The sequence below is a fragment of the Leptodactylus fuscus genome, chromosome 1 (assembly GCF_031893055.1).
Source record: "Leptodactylus fuscus isolate aLepFus1 chromosome 1, aLepFus1.hap2, whole genome shotgun sequence".
In the NCBI taxonomy this organism is placed as follows: Eukaryota; Metazoa; Chordata; class Amphibia; order Anura; family Leptodactylidae; genus Leptodactylus; species Leptodactylus fuscus.
Window position 1 is genome coordinate 293,383,048 of NC_134265.1, and position 19,367 is coordinate 293,402,414.

The 19,367-nt window shown below is 38.0% G+C and overlaps 1 protein-coding gene across 1 annotated transcript in view; it reads right to left on the minus strand.

Annotated features, from left to right (window-relative positions):
- Window positions 1-19,367, minus strand: part of SPOCK3 (SPARC (osteonectin), cwcv and kazal like domains proteoglycan 3) — a 276,057-nt gene that overhangs the window by 127,924 nt on the left and 128,766 nt on the right. The window contains exon 3 of the mRNA XM_075258082.1: window positions 2,738-2,783. Coding sequence (XP_075114183.1) covers window positions 2,738-2,783 — 46 coding nt within the window. The remainder of the gene's footprint in view (window positions 1-2,737; window positions 2,784-19,367) is intronic.

Here is a 19,367-nt window from a genome sequence, read left to right on the forward strand (position 1 = left end):
TTTTTTTGGGGGGGTTATTACAATTTTCATTGTGTATGTACGAGTAAAAACACTCAAAATACATGTAAATAATACAAATAGTCTCTAGGTCTAAGGCTCCACGCTATGGAGATGCAGTGGTTTTTTGTTGCAGATTTTGTCAGCCAAAGTCAGGAGTGGAATTAACAGAAGGAAGGCATCTAAGATATTCATTTTCCATTCCTTTTGTAGCCATTCCTGACTTTAATTTAAAAAAGCAGCAAAATTTGCAACAAAAGTGCAGCATGGGGGCTTATCCTCAAGGTGTATATGGACTTTAACCTCTCATATAGTGTGATGTGTATATATAGCAATTTTAGGGTGGTAGTAGCTACTAGCTACTACAAAGAGACTGAAATTTACTTTTATGTACTGAAACAATAAATGTATCACAGGTTATGAACGTACGTCAATGGGATTTAGCCTGTTAAAGCTCACAAACACCGTTTCTCGGAGAAAAAAAATAAAACATTGTTTAACTCGTTTTATTGAAGGTAGCTGTAGTCAAGCAGTAATAATGTAATAAAACTGTAAGTATACATCAAAGCATACACTATGGTATATGACATAAATGGAAGTTAGTCAGTTGTGGGGGTCTAGAGGAGTTTGCAAGGGGGGTACACATCAGCTAATCCATTTTTATGCCTCAATGATGTTGAAATTTCCCCTTTCAAAATCATAATCAAAGGGAATATCAATAATGATATAAACACAAGGCTGAACGAAAATGATGGGAAAATGCACTACCCTAAATGATTAATACCCTATAGATATGCTGCTGAATGGACCCAGGACCCCTACCAATCAGATGTGCTCACATGTTACTATATGGAGACCAGAGCCAGAAGCAGACAGCTCTGTCCTCTGTGTAGTGGAGGTGCTGGGTTCCTGCAGATCAATTCCTGTGACAAGGGAATAGGATCTGAGCTGCAGTAACTCAGCAAAGCCACTACACAGAGATCAGGGACAGAGATCAGAGCCATTGTATTTGTCTCTGTTCTCCGTATAATGGCTCGTGAGAATAGCAGATTACAAATGGTTCTGGGTATGAGACTCCTCATCAGTCTGATGTTTATGACCTATCTTAAGGTCATCAATATTGTTTGCCCATTAAATCCCTTTAACAGTTTCCTTGATAAGGGGATTCTCACCCAGGAGCCTACGCTATACCCCTCTAAACCATTTCTATAATCTAGTAGTGCATACCACCCAGAAATCAGGAGTGAGTGGGCTCAACACAAAAAGAGACAAAATAACTATATATGGAGCAAAGTAAAGCACTCACAATACAAGAAAATCAAATACCCATTATGCTCATAGTAAATCATCCCAAACATACGGCTTTACTGAACATTTATTACTCCCCAATATCCTAAGAACCTAATTATCTATCAATGCAGAAAAATAGTTCATTCATCATATCCTCTCTACCTGCTCTGACAACCCACCACCAAGGACTAGCAACAATGACTGAGGAACTATAAATGGTAGGTTAGCTTTTTTTTTGTTATGTGGACTGTATACAGCCTAGATGAAAATTGTCAAGTTCGGCAACAATTTTAGGACAGGTTATCAATATAAGGGGCTAGAAGTGACACAGCTATGTACATTTTAGAATGTCCTGAAACTAAACTGCTATCATCCATTTAATTAAATGAAATAGTGAAAATCACAGCCTAACATAAGCAAAAAAAAAATAAATGAAAAAACAACAACTATATCAAAAATGATGCACGAGAACAACTTCCCGATCAGAAGCCTGATAAAACAACTCGAAAGTAAAAAAGTTCCAGTACCAAAAAATTTTCTTGTCAGAAGAAATATATTAAAACATAACTTTTAATTAGAAAACACATAAATAAATTATGAAAAACATCAAAAAAATGCCAAACGGAGAGAAAAAAAAACAAACAAACACACACAATTAACAAAAAATATGCACTAAAACCAACTACATAATGGATCTAGATAGGCTTATGCGTTTCGGGTGGTAGTCCCTTAGTCATAGCACTAGATTAGCACTTTTTTGGATGTTTTTCATAATTTATTTATAGGTTTTCTAATTAAAAGTTATGTTTTAATATATGTCTTCTGACAAGAACATTTTTTGGTGCTGTAACTTTTTTTTATTTGTGAGTTGTTACTTTTGGAAAATTCCTTTAAATATAACGTGTAAATATCATTCATACACAATGTAGCACCTACAATAGCTTTTTAAATGGAGTCTGTCAACAGAACTAAAGGCACAGTCATGATTCACAAGAATAAAACACTTTTTTTTTTTACTTTTTGCTTCCCGATTGATGGCTCTGTTGCTGAAATATTAGCATTTTTTCTTGCTATGATAATGAGCTGTTTAGTGAAAGAAGTGTCACCATTGCGCCCATTGCACTAAAGACCAATGCTTTCCAGCCCTCAGCTCTCCTCCCCTCTATAACTAACATGTAGGTCATAGCAGGGAGCAATGAGACCAATGGTACCACCCTCATGGAACCAAACACTTTATTGCCAATGAGGCGGTACCATTGGTTTCATTGCACCAAAGAAATATCTCCCTACTATGATTGACATGTCAATTATAGTGTGGGGGGGGGAAGCATAGGTCTTTAATGCAATGCGATCCTAAAACGGAAAAAAGCTTTTTATTCACTTGAACCCTGCCTATGTGACTGTGCTAGTGATCGTTTAATAGGGACAGGTTACAAATAGTATAACTTACCTTGATCAAATGGTCTGCCAGGACTCCAAGTACGGAAGTAATCATCCTAAAGGATAGACAACAACGACTTAATAATCAGAGATATAATTATTATATTACATAGATATAACATCAGGTACAGCATGCAGTAATTCAAAGGGAAAATATAAACCAAAAGGATACAAACCTCCACTTCCTGAGTGGGCCAGCAAGTGAAATAAATAAGAAAGTAAATAACAGTGAGAATAATTCATTTTTAAATGCCCTTTAGAGTTTTTTTTCTTGATTTGGTTAATACGCTATTAGTCATAGAATTTAACACTGTTTCTATCTGTATTTTGATAGGTAGGTGATAGAAAGAAAATAACACATAATAGCATGCTTAAATAAGATATCATTGATTATGCCTTGATTCATAGAGGAGAATTTCAAACAATGGAATAGTACAAGAAAACATTCCACAATATAGCCAACAAGCTGCGGGAGGTTGTGATTAGACGGGCAAGGTATGTAATTTCACTGGTGCCGCTTTAATGATTCTAGCCACAGTCGCTCTCACACCCGCAGAGTATAGAAATGATTTCTTCTATCGCACAAAGACACGTTAGAACAAAGCATATCCTCAAATGCCTGCCTTTGTATATACCACTTAACTGCCCATTCTAATACTTGATCTGGTTAATATGATATGCAATGTGATGCGTTAATTCAGGAAGTCTGGCTAATGCACGCTACGGTTTCGCTTACTATTTATCTACTTGAGACCCCAGTTTGGGGTCCCACTGTATAGCTCCAAGCAAATATTAACCGGCCCCTTTTGCAATTGGTTTCAGTAGTGACCTGCTGCCTATCTTTGCCCCTGACTGTTTCTGTCTTAAGGGCATATCAGTAGCCTGCTGACTGGCTCTTACCTTGGACCATGGCACTCATAAGTCGCAGGAACGTGCTTACATAGTGGAAGGCACAGCAAGAAAGTGCAAGATGATTGGTGATGGAGACCCTTGGAGCAATGTAAATAAGATGGGGCCTCTGTGGACAGGTATTTTCCGCTACCGCCTGACTTATTCACACAGGTCTATTGAAAATATTTTGTAACATGAAATTCAGAATTAAATAATTATATAAAAATGTCTTCCATTTTGTGTATTTTATAGTACCGAACAGGCCAATTTCATTTTTTTGCTAAGAAAACTAAATCACAGATATGTGTTAGCAATTGTAGTCAGAAGTTAGAACAGATGCAACTTAAATCCCATCTAACTCCCTTAAGAAAAAGATGTAGAGTACTGCGAACATTTGCATGAATATTTAATTAGGAATGGTGAAAAAAATCAAAGCAACAAACTACACTACCTATAAAAATTCTGTTATCTCCTGACTAAGCAAAATTAGTCATGACCTACATATCTTATTGCAACCATTAAAGGGTTTGTCTCAGTTTACAATATCACAGGAGAGCTTTCCTTAGCCCCAATTATTAATGAATTTTATACCCATACAAATAGACTTTTCTATTCTAATTAATATTTTTTTAACAGTCTGAGGTACAAAATAAAGCAATAGCTCAACCAATAAATAGTCAGAGTAAACAAATGCAAAAACGGCTGGGCTAGAGAGAATACAAAAATGGCTGGGCTAGAGAGAGTGCAAAAATGGCTGGGCTAGAGAGAGTGCAAAAATGGCTGGGCTAGAGAAAGTGCAAAAATGGCTGGGCTAGAGAGAGTGCAAAAATGGCTGGGCTAGAGAGAGTGCAAAAATGGCTGGGCTACAGAGAGTGCAAAAATGGCTGGGCTAGAGAGAATACAAACATGGCTGGGCTAGAGAGAGTGCAAAAATGGCTGGGCTAGAGAGAGTGCAAAAATGGCTGGGTTAGAGAGAGTGCAAAAATGGCTGGGCTGGAGAGAATACAAAAATGGCTGGGCTAGAGAGAGTGCACAAATGGCTGGGCTAGAGAGAGTGCAAAAATGGCTGGGCTAGAGAGAGTGCAAAAATGGCTGGGCTAGAGAGAGTGCAAAAATGGCTGGGCTAGAGAGAGTGCATAAATGGCTAGGCTAGAGAAGTGCAAATATGGCTGGACTAGAGAGAGTGCAAAAATGGCTGGGCTAGAGAGAGTGCAAAAATGGCTGGGCTAGAGAGAGTGCATAAATGGCTAGGCTAGAGAAGTGCAAATATGGCTGGACTAGAGAGAGTGCAAAAATGGCTGGGCTAGAGAGAGTGCAAAAATGGCTAGGCTAGAGAGAGTGCAAAAATGGCTGGGCTAGAGAGAATACAAACATGGCTGGGCTAGAGAGAGTGCAAAAATGGCTGGGCTAGAGAGAGTGCAAAAATGGCTGGGCTAGAGAGAGTGCAAAAACGGCTGGGCTAGAGAGAGTGCAAAAACGGCTGGGCTAGAGAGAGTGCAAAAATGGCTGGGCTAGAGAGAGTGCAAAAATGGCTGGGTTAGAGAGAGTGCAAAAATGGCTGGGCTAGAGAGAATACAAAAATGGCTGGGCTAGAGAGAGTGCACAAATAGCTGGGCTAGAGAGAGTGCAAAAATGGCTGGGCTAGGGAAGTGCAAATATGGCTGGGCTAGAGAGTGCAAAAATGGCTGGGCTAGAGAGAGTGCAAAAATGGCTGGGCTAGAGAGAGTGCAAAAATGGCTGGGCTAGAGAGAGTGCAAAAAATTGGAGGCTGATTTGGAGGTGAATTCAGTGCCAAAAAACTCTGTGTGCACTGAGCCTTAGGAAACTCGTGGACCCTATAGGCTATAATGGAGTCTGTGTGGTTTCCGCACAAAACAGGCAGAGAGAAAGGTGCTGCTTGCAACGATTTTCTCTCAGCATTTGTTATGCAGAGAGGGGAACGGAAGCACCCAAACGCAGATGTGAACTGGCCCATAGTGTTACAATGGCAGTGTAAGGGGATTAGTAAGCAAGAACACGTAATGCATGTATTAGCCAACCTTCTGATGCTATTTACATACTTTTTTGTGTTAATGCTGCATGTTTTCGTTCCATCAAGCTCTTATATTGCTGTATTTGTCACATAAGAATTCATATGGGTACTTGGGAGCACAGTACTATACTCAAGATTAGACGCTGTGTAATACAATCCAGCATTTACAACTTATTACTGTAGATATTAAAAGGGATGGATTGAAAACAATGGCTGGAGACTTTTTACTTTCAAAGCACATATTCTATTGGACAGGTCATCAATGAGACTTTGGTAATCAGTTGATACTGTAAGGTATATGTCATTAAGATAGTGTATATGATATATTAATTTGCCTGGGATTGTTTTCTGATATTTTTTCTGAGAATACTCCCTGTTACTATTGAACTACTGATATTGATTTATGGTTCTGTGCAGTTTTGCTTTACCCCTGATTTGGATATTGTTATGACCTCCTGGAATTGACTGAAGTTTGGACTCGTCTGATATTTGTTTAAAGGGATTCTACCACTAAAACACATTTTTTTCTAGTTAACACGTCGGAATAGCCATATTGCGGTCCCAGCCATAGTGCGGGCACCGCAATTTTGCGCATGCGCAGTACGTTCGGCAATCTTCGCTGAACAGAGCGTACTGCGCAGGCGTCCGACAGGACGCTGAAGAAGGAAGGGGAGGATACCAAAGACCATAGAGGCGGCGCTGCCGTCGGTTTTCGAGCTGCAATGGGGACGCCGCCATCGCTGCGAGAGAACTAATTAGCATACCAGTACAAACCGGTATTTTGAACGAACGGCGCGGCGGAGAGCACTTCCAAAGGTAGAAGACGACTAGCCTTTTTAAAGGCTATTCCGACGTGTTAACTAGAAAAAAATGTGTTTTAGTGGTAGAATCCCTTTAAGACTACTCCTTTAACTCCTGGTTTGATCTCAGCTTGTTCATTACCCCCACAATCAACCACTAGGTAACTGGTTTTATTCTCTATTACTGTAAGGGCTCGTTCACATCTGCGTCCCAGTCTCTATTTTGCAGGTTTCTGTTTCCTGCCTGAAACTGGACAGGGGACAGAAACCTGCAGTCATTTGAATGGGTTTGGAAAGTGTCCGGCCGTTTTCCAAACGTTTTCAGGAAACCTGGCAGACCATGTCTGGCTGTGAGCGTCAGTGAGCGTTTTGTGCTCTCCGCAGCGAAACCGTTTTTTTTTTTTTTTAACCGGACACAAAGTCGGACATGCAAGTGTTAACCTAGCCTTAGATGTTTGCCTTGGCCTGGCTTGACCGTTTTTCTTTTGTTTATTTGAACACAAAGTCCTGCATGCCCAGCTTTGTGTCCAGATAAAAAAATTAAAAAAAACGGTTTCACGGCAGAGAGCACAAAACGCTCACTGACGCTCACAGCCGGACACGGTCTGCCAGGTTTCCGTCTTCTGTCGGCAGAAGACGCAAACCTGAAAACGGAGATCGGGCGCTGGTGTGAACCCAGCGTAAGCGTGCTTATTATCTTATACTTTGACTTGGCTTTGAGACCTGGGCCCAAAGCCAAATCCATCCTGACTCATGGCAGACTCTGTTGAAAACATCAAGCCCACCTTAGACACCACATTCCGAGATGTAATAGACTATAGGTAATGGGTTTACAAGGGGATAGTTCCTCTGGCATATTAAGGAATAGCTCTACCTGGGAATTACATACATAGCAACTCCATAACAATAAGATGTTGCGTGTATGTACAGATATATGAGGAGTAACACTAGCAGTTTTTCCTTCTGCATGACATATCTACACATGTGTAATCTGAGGCATGTATACTGGAGGTAATCTGAATGTGGATAGAGCAGTGACTCAGTGATTTTCAGTGACAGGTATTTTTATCAGAGTGAGAAGGAGCTGGGAAACAGCCTGACAATAGCAGAGGTGCATTTTGCTCTGATGAGATATAGTTTTGTGGGTTTTTGTTTTTTTTGTTTTTTTTTAATCATCTGTACTTAGTGATGGAACTGTGGAAGGGGAAGTTATAAATCTGAAGATATGTGGTAGACATGACAAAACTCTTGGAGTGCAGTATTCTTTACTTTGAAACTATAATGGACAACTTGTTTTTTGTCAGGCCAAGGAAAACATCTAAATCTACATTCGCCATTTCTGTCCCTGATTCAAGTTAAAAATTCCAGAGAGAAAGGACATGCAAGCAGGACTTTTCTCTCGGCTTTTTTTATGCATTTTTCTGTCAGGAACCCAATTATAGTCTATGAGGTCCATGGGTTTCCGCGGGTAAACACTTTTTAAGCGGAGTGGGTATATGTTCTTCTGGGTCCCTAGCGGATCCAAAGAACAGAAAGCCGAATGCAGTTGTGAAGCTAGCATAAGAGAAGGGAGAGGTCTATCTCCAGAGTAAAATGGGTCTATTGGATTACATGCCTATTAATGCCACCTCCAAATGGATCTACTGAACCTGGAGGCACTGAAAAAAAAACCACAATTACAAATAGAACAGTGTTTGAGCAGAAAGGCAACATGACAGACTACCAATGTGGCCAAATGGCCAAGACTTTTATTAATTCAGATTAAAATATAAAGAGATGAAAAAGGACAACTGAAATAACCCATTGCGACTGTTAAAAATAGCCTATGATGTTCAGATTTGTTTGATGTAAAATGCTATGCAGAGAATGCAAAGTTCTATTCAATCTTTTCATAATTCATACAAATTAAAGTGATTACATTCAGGATAAAATAACTAAAATCTTCCAGAATGGAATATTATAGTTGCAATTGTGAAATCAAATTTCAATTGCGTATTCTTGAATATATGTACTTTTTTCTGCTAATTATACTCGAGCACAGGTGTGCCCTAGAACTTTGCCAGATTTATTTCTTCTTTTAATGTGTTAGATGAATTTTACTTTCCTGTTACTGAAGAATAAAGTATCTCGCATGGATTCATCAGAACAGTTCAGATTATTATTATTATTACTGAACATTATAAGACAATTCCATACTGTAAGTTTCATCACAGGCCACATGAACTGTCTCATTGAGATTTGTAATATTTTTCCTTCCAACTGAATATTAAAACAAAATATTAAACTGCTTATTTTGTCGACAAAATTTGCTATTTTCCTCCTATTTCCCCTGCAGTGGCGGCCATAGGGAAAAATGTACTAATAACTATCTAAACGAATACCCACCTGTGTGCTTCCAAGATGCACCAAGATTGGGTTGGCTATGGCACATAAAGGAGACTCAATATGAAAAGGGGTGGTCTAGGTGAGATTATTACTTTTAATGTGAATTATATCCTGACCAAAGACCAACATAAAGTGACAGAACCCATAGTCACGTTTGGCTATGGAGACATTACATCACTGGTCCAAGTGTGGAGATTAATTCCAATTTACAAGTATTATAATAACAATATCTCTATCTATCTAACAAGGAGGCAGCATAAGAAAGTATAAAGTGACTCTTTGATCCAAAGCTTTGAATTAAAGATTCACTTTATACTTTTCTAAAAATATTGGAGTCCTGCTCATTGTTTAATATATTGCTGGTGGATAATTTTACTTATCTATCTATCTATCTATCTATCTATCTATCTATCTATCTATCTATCTATCTATCTATCTATCTTGATGTCTCTATATGTCTTGCAGATACTGTATGGTCATGCCATAATTTTACAATGCCCAGGGGACAGCCATGCTTCTTATGCAGTTTCAGAAAATATTTATTATTTGTATAATAAAAAGTTGCAGTTTTACTTACAGATTTCTAGATCTCTACTTCCTGTGATTCTTTTTGCTTACTTCCAGTGACTAAAATTTAGCTCATGGTCATGTGATATACACACATTTATTTGCTAACGCAGGAAAACCCCTTTAATAAGCTATATGTAAACAATGGAAAATTTTTCAATGTAACAAAAAAATGTTATTTTGACTTCCAAGATGTTTTGGGCATGAATATTAATTATAAAACCAATTAACTACTTTCTCCATCCTCTGTGCCCCATGTACTAAGCTTCAATGAAAATAATGTTTAACCCCTTCCCGCCGATGGCACTTTTTGACTTCCTGACCAAGCTCGATTTTTCAAAACCGCCATGTGTCAATTTATGTGGCAATAACTTTGGAATGCTTTAACTTACCAAAGTGATTTTGAGATTGTTTTCTCGTAACACATTATACTTCATGTTAGTGGTAAATTTTGGTTGATATGTTTTGTGTTTAATTATGAAAAAATAGGAAATTTGGTGGAAATTTTGAAAAATATGCATTTTATGAAGTCTGAAATGATGTGCATTACATACAGATAGTGAGACCGCCAAAATTATATCATAAATCTCATGTCCCAGATCTCTGCTTTATGTCGGTATCAAACTTTAGTCACCATTTTATTTTTTACGGACATTATAAGGTTTACAAGTGAAACAACAATATTCAAAATTTTCAAGAAATTTCCAAAACCCATTTTTTAAGGGACTAATCCAGTTATGAAGGAGTTTTGAAAGACCCTTGTATTAAAGCCCCCCATAAATCACCCCATTTTCAAAACTGCACCCCTTAAATAAGACAAAACAACATATACCTAGTAATTTAACCCTATAAGTGCTTAACAGGAATTAATACAAAATGGAGGTGAAATTTTCAAATTTGATTTTATTTTACTAATATTTTCGTTTAGCCCTAGAATTTGCACATTCACAAGGGGTTAAAGGAGAAAACGCATCCCACAATTTGTTAGGCAAGTTCTCCCGACTACCATAGTACCCCACTTGTGGGTGTAAACTAATATATGGACGCACCTTGAGACGCAGAAGGGAGGGCACGCCAAAGAGCTTTTAGAGGGCAGATCTGGCTGTGATCAGTTTCAGGAACCATGTCGCATTTACAAAGCCCTTGAGGTGTCAAAACAGTGGAAACCTCTAGAAAGTGCCCCCCCATTTTGAAAACCGCACCCCTCAAATAATTTATCAAGTGATGTAGTAGCATTAGTAACCCCGAAGTGAATATGTAAGCTGTGCGGAGTAAATTGGGTACACCAAATCCCATTCTATTTTCCCACTAGCTCCTATGACACGGATGGGGAAGAGGGGAATTCTGGGGGATCAGCTCTGGTGTATTCTCTCTCATAAGCTCTAAATATGGGGTGTCCCCTGAAAACGCTCGCACAGCTTATACATTTCCTTCTAGTCGCAGCCACTTATGTTCTGATGATTTGGCGACTTTTGGGGTTTTTGTCTTCACTTTGTACAAGCTAGATTTTTATTTTTATTTTCTGGCAATGTGGCCATATGAGGGCTTGGTGTTTGCGGTATTAGATGTTCTTCTCAATGCCACCATTTTGGGGCCTGTAACTTATTAACTACATTTTATTAACTCTTTCTGGGTGGGATGTAAAAGGAAACATCAATTCTAGCATTGCTTTTTAGCATTTATTTTTTTTCCCACGCAGCGTACAGCATAAGTAACATGTTACCCTTATTCTGCGGGTCGGTACGGTTACGGCGATACCTCATTTATATGATTTTTTAATGCGCTGCTATTTGTGCAGAATAAAATTCAATCTAGGGAAAAAAATCAATTATTTTTGCATCGCCATCTTCTGAAAGGCGTAGCATTTTTATTTTTTGCTAGACAGAGCTGGTTGAGGGCTTATTTTTTGCGGGACGACCTCTGCTTTTTATTGGTACCATTTTGGTTTTCATCTGACCATTTGATTACTTTTTATTGAACATTTTGTAAGGGAAAGGTGGTGAATAATCATTATTTTGTGCGGTTTTCTACGTTTTTTTTTTTTACGACGTTCGCCGTTCGGGTTAAATAATGTTTTAATTTTATTGTTCAGGTTATTACGGACGCAGCGATACCAAATATGTAATGTTTTTTTCTATTTTTCTTTATTTTACATAATAAAACATTTTATATGGGGAAAAAGGGATTTTTGGGGCTTTATTTATTTCTATTTTATTTTAAACTTATTTAAACTTTTTTATTTTTACTTTTTTCCAACTTTTTTTTTCTGTCCCCATGGGGGATTGAAGCAGTGATCGGCTGATCACTGCTTCAATAGATATACGCTGCAATACACGTGTTACACGTGTATTGCATTGTATAGGAAGCTGTCAGCCTGTGTAGACGCACGGGCTGACAGCTTCATTTACGGCAGGATCAGCCAGGTGCGAGGACGGGGTAAGTGATGGGGCAGACCCGGGGTCACTGATCAGACCCCGGGCTGCCCCCTACGAACACCGGCACCCCCCGAAACCGGCGCGGTTTTGTAACAAAACCCCGGAGGTGCCGGCGGTCATGTTGACTGCCGGCATATCAGGGGTTAACACCCGCGATCGGACCCGGTTCCGACCGTGGGTGTTCTGGGGCATTGTCAGCCGTGTATTACGGCTGACACCCGCTGTGCATGGTGCGCACACAGGTTCTGTGTGCGCACCATGCATCCGCAGTAATAGTACGGCGGTTTGCGGGAAGCCCTTCCCGGCAGCGCAGTACTGTTACGGCGAATGTCGGGAAGGGGTTAAGAAACATGTTAGGAGTTATCCATTCAATACCTATATACTGTTCTGGCTTAATTTTTACACACCTTATTATTTTATGGCAAGAAAGAGGGACTTAGTAGAAAAGTTTATGGGATCAGTCACTGTGAGAAATGAGTTTTAGACTGTTTAGTCTCAGCCTATATTCACATGATTGAAGTGCAAAATGGCCGTGAAAAACATCAATTGTTCATGGATGTTTTACACCGAAGATGTGCCATGGATCCCTCATTCATTGCAGTGTATGTAGTGATCTGTGAAAATGGACAAAAATAGAGCATGACCTATATCTAGACAGTCTGTGACCGTCAAAATATTGTTTAGGTGAAGAGCCCCTATTCTCCGACAGTGAAATTAATGTGCCTGTGTGACAGCCATTAAAAAAACGTATGTCACACGACTGATATTCACCGTTGTGTGAATATAAGATAAGGATCAGTTCACATTACTTTTTAATATCCTTGGCTCTCATCCGTCACAGAATGGGCACAACGAACATTACACAAGAGATGCAGATTAAACCCCCTGCAACTGGTGTCCATTTGTATTCACCTATCAGGTGAAAAACATGATGGAAGAAAGTGTCCGTCCAGTGTACATTATAGCCAAAGGGAACAAATGCAGATGAAAGAGCTCCTCTGTGTCTGTTACTCTACCTGCTGTAAATGTCCGGTGCTGTCATCCTATAGTGGATGCAGAGCAAAGCTGGGCTATAAAAATGGTGGAGGTTCTGAAACATAAAACATTTCAGAAGAGACTTAGTGAGATGGGAAAACTACTTTATTTCAGCAGCTTTGCCTGCAGTCTCTTCTTCTCACTTCCTATATTTTCCCCCCTCCCTCTTGCTGAACTACACCATGTGGTATCACAATACTTATGCAGATCAGATAATATGCAGATGCTTGTACAGAAAAGACTCAGTGTTATCTGTGTGTTTATATAGAGAGATAACAGACCAGGCTTTATCGGCAAACTGCAATTATCTGAACTGATTGTCCTGCCTGGCAGAGCAGTGAGTGAGTGATGTCACTTGTCCTATGTCACAAGTCCATGGTTATAGCGATGCTGTGTAACTATGGGAGGAATAAGTTCACATAGCAGGCAAACAAAGCAGCATTTCTAAAGCAATATATTTGGGAAAAGCCTTCAATTTTACATAAGCTACCAGTATAGATAGGACACTTGAGATTGGACAATCCCTTTAAAGAACTTAATATGTGTAGCCTTAAGGAAAGAAGGAAAAAAATGGGGAATGACAAAACCTTTAAAAATGTGAAAGGTATAAATAAGGTACCAGAGGGAACTAAACACAAGAAGGAGGCACAACCTAAAATTACTTGGAGGCAAGATCAGAATTAGAGGCAGGTGTGATTGGGAAATCTACAGTAAGTGAATTTAATCATGCTCGGAATAAACCCATACCTATCCTATGATAAAATGGTAATAATATAAGATCAGACTTTTTCGACTTTTCCTGCTGTTAAGTTTCTAAACATAACCAGATAGCCATATAGTGATTTTGCATTTTGACTTGCAATTCCTTTAAACCTTCTTTTTTTAAGAAAAATACTTTGAGAACGCAGCACAATATACTGACCGATTACAGTCATTTACTCTGCAAGTCCCACAATCCAGTAAAGCATAGCTTATCTAGGTTATTGTGGGCAACCACTGAGCCGCGGAGAAAGAGCTACAGATATCATAGCACAATAGAGGAAGTATGTTCTAAACAATACAAATGCTTCTTACATTTCTTACCAATAAATAAAATATCAGCTCTATATCTGACATATGCTTTTAACATGAAAAACTGGCAACCTAAGGCTCTGTTCAGTGGAGTCTATGAATAATATTTGCTTCTACTGTACATGACCATGGTTTCAGTACAGCAGTCTATTCTCGCATGTATAACAGAGATTATCAGATTGTCTTCAAGAGATCATTCACACTTCCAGTTTTCAATCAATTTTTGTTTATCTAAAAATAAACTGAAGGCTTTGCGATGCTTGTACTCAATCCCCCCATAACATGAAACTAAGCGCAGTAGTGATCTGCTCAATTATGCAGCGACAAACCTGATGGTTTAGAATTTCTAAAGAAAATAATCGTAACGCCGGATTAGCACCGACTCGCAAAGTAGGCCAAAGGTTTTTATTTTTTTTTTTAATCTAAGTTTGATAGATTTTTTTTCATTTTATATGAACAATACAAAGAGGCGCGGTCTAACATCGCAAAAATCACTTCTCAATGGCATAACAGAAAAACACGTAGGAGATCGATATTGAACTAATGAAAAAAACAATAAAACAAAATGGGCCAAAAGTTCATATATATATATATATATATATATATATATATATATATATATATATATATATATATATGTATATATATATATATGTTTAAATGCTCTGGATATTACTAAAAATGTAATGGTCAAAACTGATTTAAAAAAAAAATGCTCATCCAATCAAAAAGTTGTGGTCCATGATAACCAGTTACAAAATACATTTTTGATTTTGTGCTTCAGTTTACAAAATGAATCTTGTTCAATCTTTAAAGGTAAGGGCTCGTTCACATCTGCGCCGGTCTCCATTCTGCAGGTTTCCGTTTCCTGCACAAAACTGAGGCAGGAGACGGAAACCTGCAGGACAGCAGAAAAGCTGTCCGGCCGTGAGCAGCGGTGAGCGTTTTATGCTAATTTATTAACTAATTTATATACCGGTAAAAAACGGTATTTCTAAGGAACGGCGCGGCAGACATCACATCTAAAGGTAAGAGACGAATAGCCTTTCTAAAGGCTATTCCGACGTCTTATCCACAAAAAAAAGAGGTTTTAATGGTAGAATCCCTTTAACCATTTCTTGTATTAGTTTCTGGCTAAACTGAGAAACAAGCAATAATATCACCAGTACAACTTCCACAGGAATGGTCCCACATCTTTGTCTAGATAAATAAGTGATAAAAGCTTCCATCTCATTATAGCGGGCACGCAGAGGACAAGGGTCCCACAATATAGACAAAGGCTAGCTCACTTTCTGCTGCAGTCTGATATCACCATACGTCTAACCATCCTCTTCCGTTTTCATAACTCAAGTATATTGACTGCAGTAGAGCATGTGTGATCATGAAAAAGCAAGTTGACAAAGCCATAAGAACCATCAGAATAATGAGAAAATAAATGAGGAAGTAATGCTTATTATTTTAAGACACTTCATAAAAAAAAAAAAAAAAAACTTGAGGAAATCCTTTAATTCAAAGAACAATTTTAAACATCTTTAGAGAACCATCAAAGTGTTCATATAGAAATAATGCAAAACGCCCATAATAACTCCAATATTACTTTTCAGTATACAGTAGATGGACACAAACAATACACTTTTTGGCATTCTGACCTTGCGTCCCTGGCCATAAAAGAAACCTATCACCTTGAAATCTGTACACCGTATGTTATAGAGCAGAAAGAGATGAGATGATTGATGTTAGGTTTTGTGTCATAGGATTCAATATAACTTGCCAACTGGTCCTATCAGTACCTGACAGCTATCATAGTATGTACAGTCATAGAGGGGTGCTGTCAGTCACTGACTTCTCGACATATAAAAAGCAGAGACTTCAATGGACAAATGACAGGTGACACTGGATCTCTCGCTAGAACCTATACTTTATTCTGCTCATCTTTTCCTGCTCTATGACCGGCAGCCTGCGGTTGGAACAGCATTCTCCATTAGACCGGATCCCTTTAGTTTGGTGAGGAATTCACCGTTCCCTCTTCCCCAGTTTGCTACATACCAGACTCCAAACCTCTAAGAAAACCGAGAAGAAATAGCCCAAACCATTTTATAATACACAGCAACAAAAAGAGCCATTCACTCAAAAATAGTGTATGAGGAAAGGGAAGTGCCACATCATGAGCACACGGTCTCTATATCAACCCCTTTTATTGCTTCGTAGATGAGCCCACTGTATCGATTCTGTTAAGAACATTTTGTTTTTATTAGGTTAATTTTCTGTGATAACTTTTATACAGCGGATATTGATCTTCCTAAAATTCAGTTTGTTGAAAAACTAAAGAATACGACTTAATAAATCAAGGGTAAAGAAATAAAATTTGCTGAAATGTGAGCAATAACTTTATCCTGCTGTCATAATCAATACATTTCTAGTATAGCCTTCAAGAAATCCAGCGGAGGCAATGTTGGCTCATAGTGACAGCAAAGAAATACATCATTCTGAGTCACAGATCTGTCACATGTTAACTCCCTAGAGCTTCTGCCTTTCTTGCTACGCTGTCACTCCAAATGATTATTCTTCAAATGAAAATATCTGAGACTCCTCCATAGATACAGCTTATTTCTTCTCATCCAGGTGACTATACATTCATCGTGTGCTTAAAGGTCATTACACGAAACATTGTACATTGCCTGTTACTTTGAGTTCTATAGATGGCCTAGAACCAGATCACATCTAAATATCTGAAAACCGCTAGGACAGCTATTTTCAGAACAGAACTGTCATGCAAATCACATAGACCTTGTGGTAACACAAAATTACTCAGTGTAAGGCAGGCTGCTATTTGTATGAATGAATATGATATATATAGGATATGCCACTCCAAGCCCCAGTCTAATGTATGGAACTGCACCAATAAATTCAGTTGCAATTTTGTACACAGCATCTGGTTTGCAAAGAAAATGTAATTCTTTTGGTTGGTGGCGTCCCTACAATCAAATAGTGGCAAATTATGGTGCAGCGTATATATATCATATTTGATTGTGTATATAAAATATGTCATCAATGTGTTTCATCTATTACATTAAATGTTCAGTTATACATTAGGAAATATCATATACAGTAATAGTCCATTATATGTGTATGCAAGAATTCCCATGTCTAAAATAAGATAGCAGGTAATAAAGCAAGTGCTAGGATGGTAATGTATCCTGCCATTGCTTGCATGTACGTAGTGTATACACAGGGTTTAGAGTACTAACTTAACATATAATCACAAGGGGTACTCAATCTTAGGCACAAAAAATAATAAAACCTAACTTTTATTAAATATGGTTAAAATAAATTCTTTATATACACCCAGTGATCATTCCCAAAATAAATAAGGTAAATAAAAACAAATATCTGATGCTGATCTATTTGGTACAATCACCATAAGTTGCTGGGTGATACCATCCGTTCCTTTTTATATAACTCCCTTCTAATATGATATTTGTTAAAGGAGATTGAGTGAACGGCGTCACAGTAGATGCATTCCCAGCAAGACTATATTCTAGCAATTAGGCAGTACTTAGATTGTTTATAGGCAGGTATACCTAAGTATGTAGTTGTATATAGTGAGAGGTGGAAACTAAGGTTAGATGATGAGTCAGGACAACCTATAGCTAATCTTATGGCTCTCCAAAGTGACCACACTAGATACTCAGCTATATTGCCATTGCTATACTACGGTGCCCTGCTTATTAGTATAACGGTTAGCTAGCATAATGGTTAGCTTCCTCTACGCGTTTCGCCGCTATGGCTCATCAGGAGGATAAGTATTGCTAGAAAGGCGATGTATTGCGGTAAAAACCGCACTTCCTGGGGCCTCGGTGGTAGACCCCAGTACTCGTGTAGGTATGACATGTAGTCATACCTACACGATATGTAGTCATACCTACACGAGTACTGGGGTCTACCACCGATTACATTTCCTTCCTGAACCTTATTTATACCTTTATCATATTTAAAGGTTTCGACCAAGTCTCCCCTAGCCCTTTCTCCCACCGTATACAGATTAAGTTCTTTAAGTCTCTCCTGATATCGGCATATCTTACAAGTGTCTTCGATGAGCAAGAGTAGTAAAATGTTTTAAAAAAAAACCTAAATTTGGTATCAATGTACTTGCAACATTTTACTGAAAAGAAAGTTAACATAACATAATATTTAAACTGTACAGTGAATGCTAAAAAATTAAATCCTAAAAAAGGCAATTATGGGGGAATTGGGATTTTTTTCCCATTCCCCCATTCAATAGGATACATTTTATGTACCCCAAGAGGCCTCCAGGACCAATCTATTGTAGACCTTAAAGGGATTCTGTCACCAGTCACTGCCTTTGTGGCCAGAATATCAATCTCTTTGCCGATATGTAAATGACTCATTTACATTTAATTTGCATATTGACAAAAAATGGTGACATTCAGCAATGGAGGCATCGACTCACAAGGAGGGAAAATTCCTGATTCAGGTGACCCTAACCTATCTGTCTATGTGGATGGGCTGTGTTGGGTTCTGGTGACAGCAATTTTTATCATAAATATAGTCATTTATTAATTTTTATAGTTTTTATTGTAGTAAAGAAAAACAGTAAAATCACCATTAAAAATGTTTATTATGCATAAAAGAATAATATGCCACTTAAATTCTATGGTACCAGATATACAGGGTTTTTTTATACTGAACTTTTCTTTTAATAATCTTTTTTGTGAAAAATCAGTTTATTTACTTTTTATTTAGGGGAATAACTAATTTAACATAATGCAACCTAATGCAACATGGTTTTTAGACCTACATATCTAATGTGGTATGTAAGTGGAGACAAGGGTAGGGAAAACGTATATACTATACTATATTGTATATACACTTTATGAATATAATGTACTTTTTATAACATTAACTTGTTTTCCTTTTTTTCTTGACACTGCCTAAGGATATTAATCAAGTTCCTCTCTAAGGTTGATAAGATATTGAAGTAGGCTGAGACACACTGAGCAGCACCGCAAGATTGTTTTAAGGAAACCTTTATAGTGATCACCATGGTTATTAACTATTGTTGTTTAGGGTTTAAATAGGTTACATAGTAACATAGTAGATAAGGTTGGATATAGAGGAGGGTAAAAAGAAAACAAAAAAACAAAAAAAAAATATATCAGATAAAAAAAAAATCCTTCCCAACTCCATATATGGCGATTGGACTGAATCCCTGGATCAACATTTTATCTCAAAAATTTCTTACTACGATAATCTATGATCTTATTTTCGGGAAAGGCATCCAGGTCCCTCATGAACTTCTATAAATTATCAGTCCTCACCACATCTGTGGCAGTGAGTTCTATAGTCTCACTACTCTCCATACCTCTAGAGGTAGAAATCGCCACCTTGTCCCATTTACAGAGA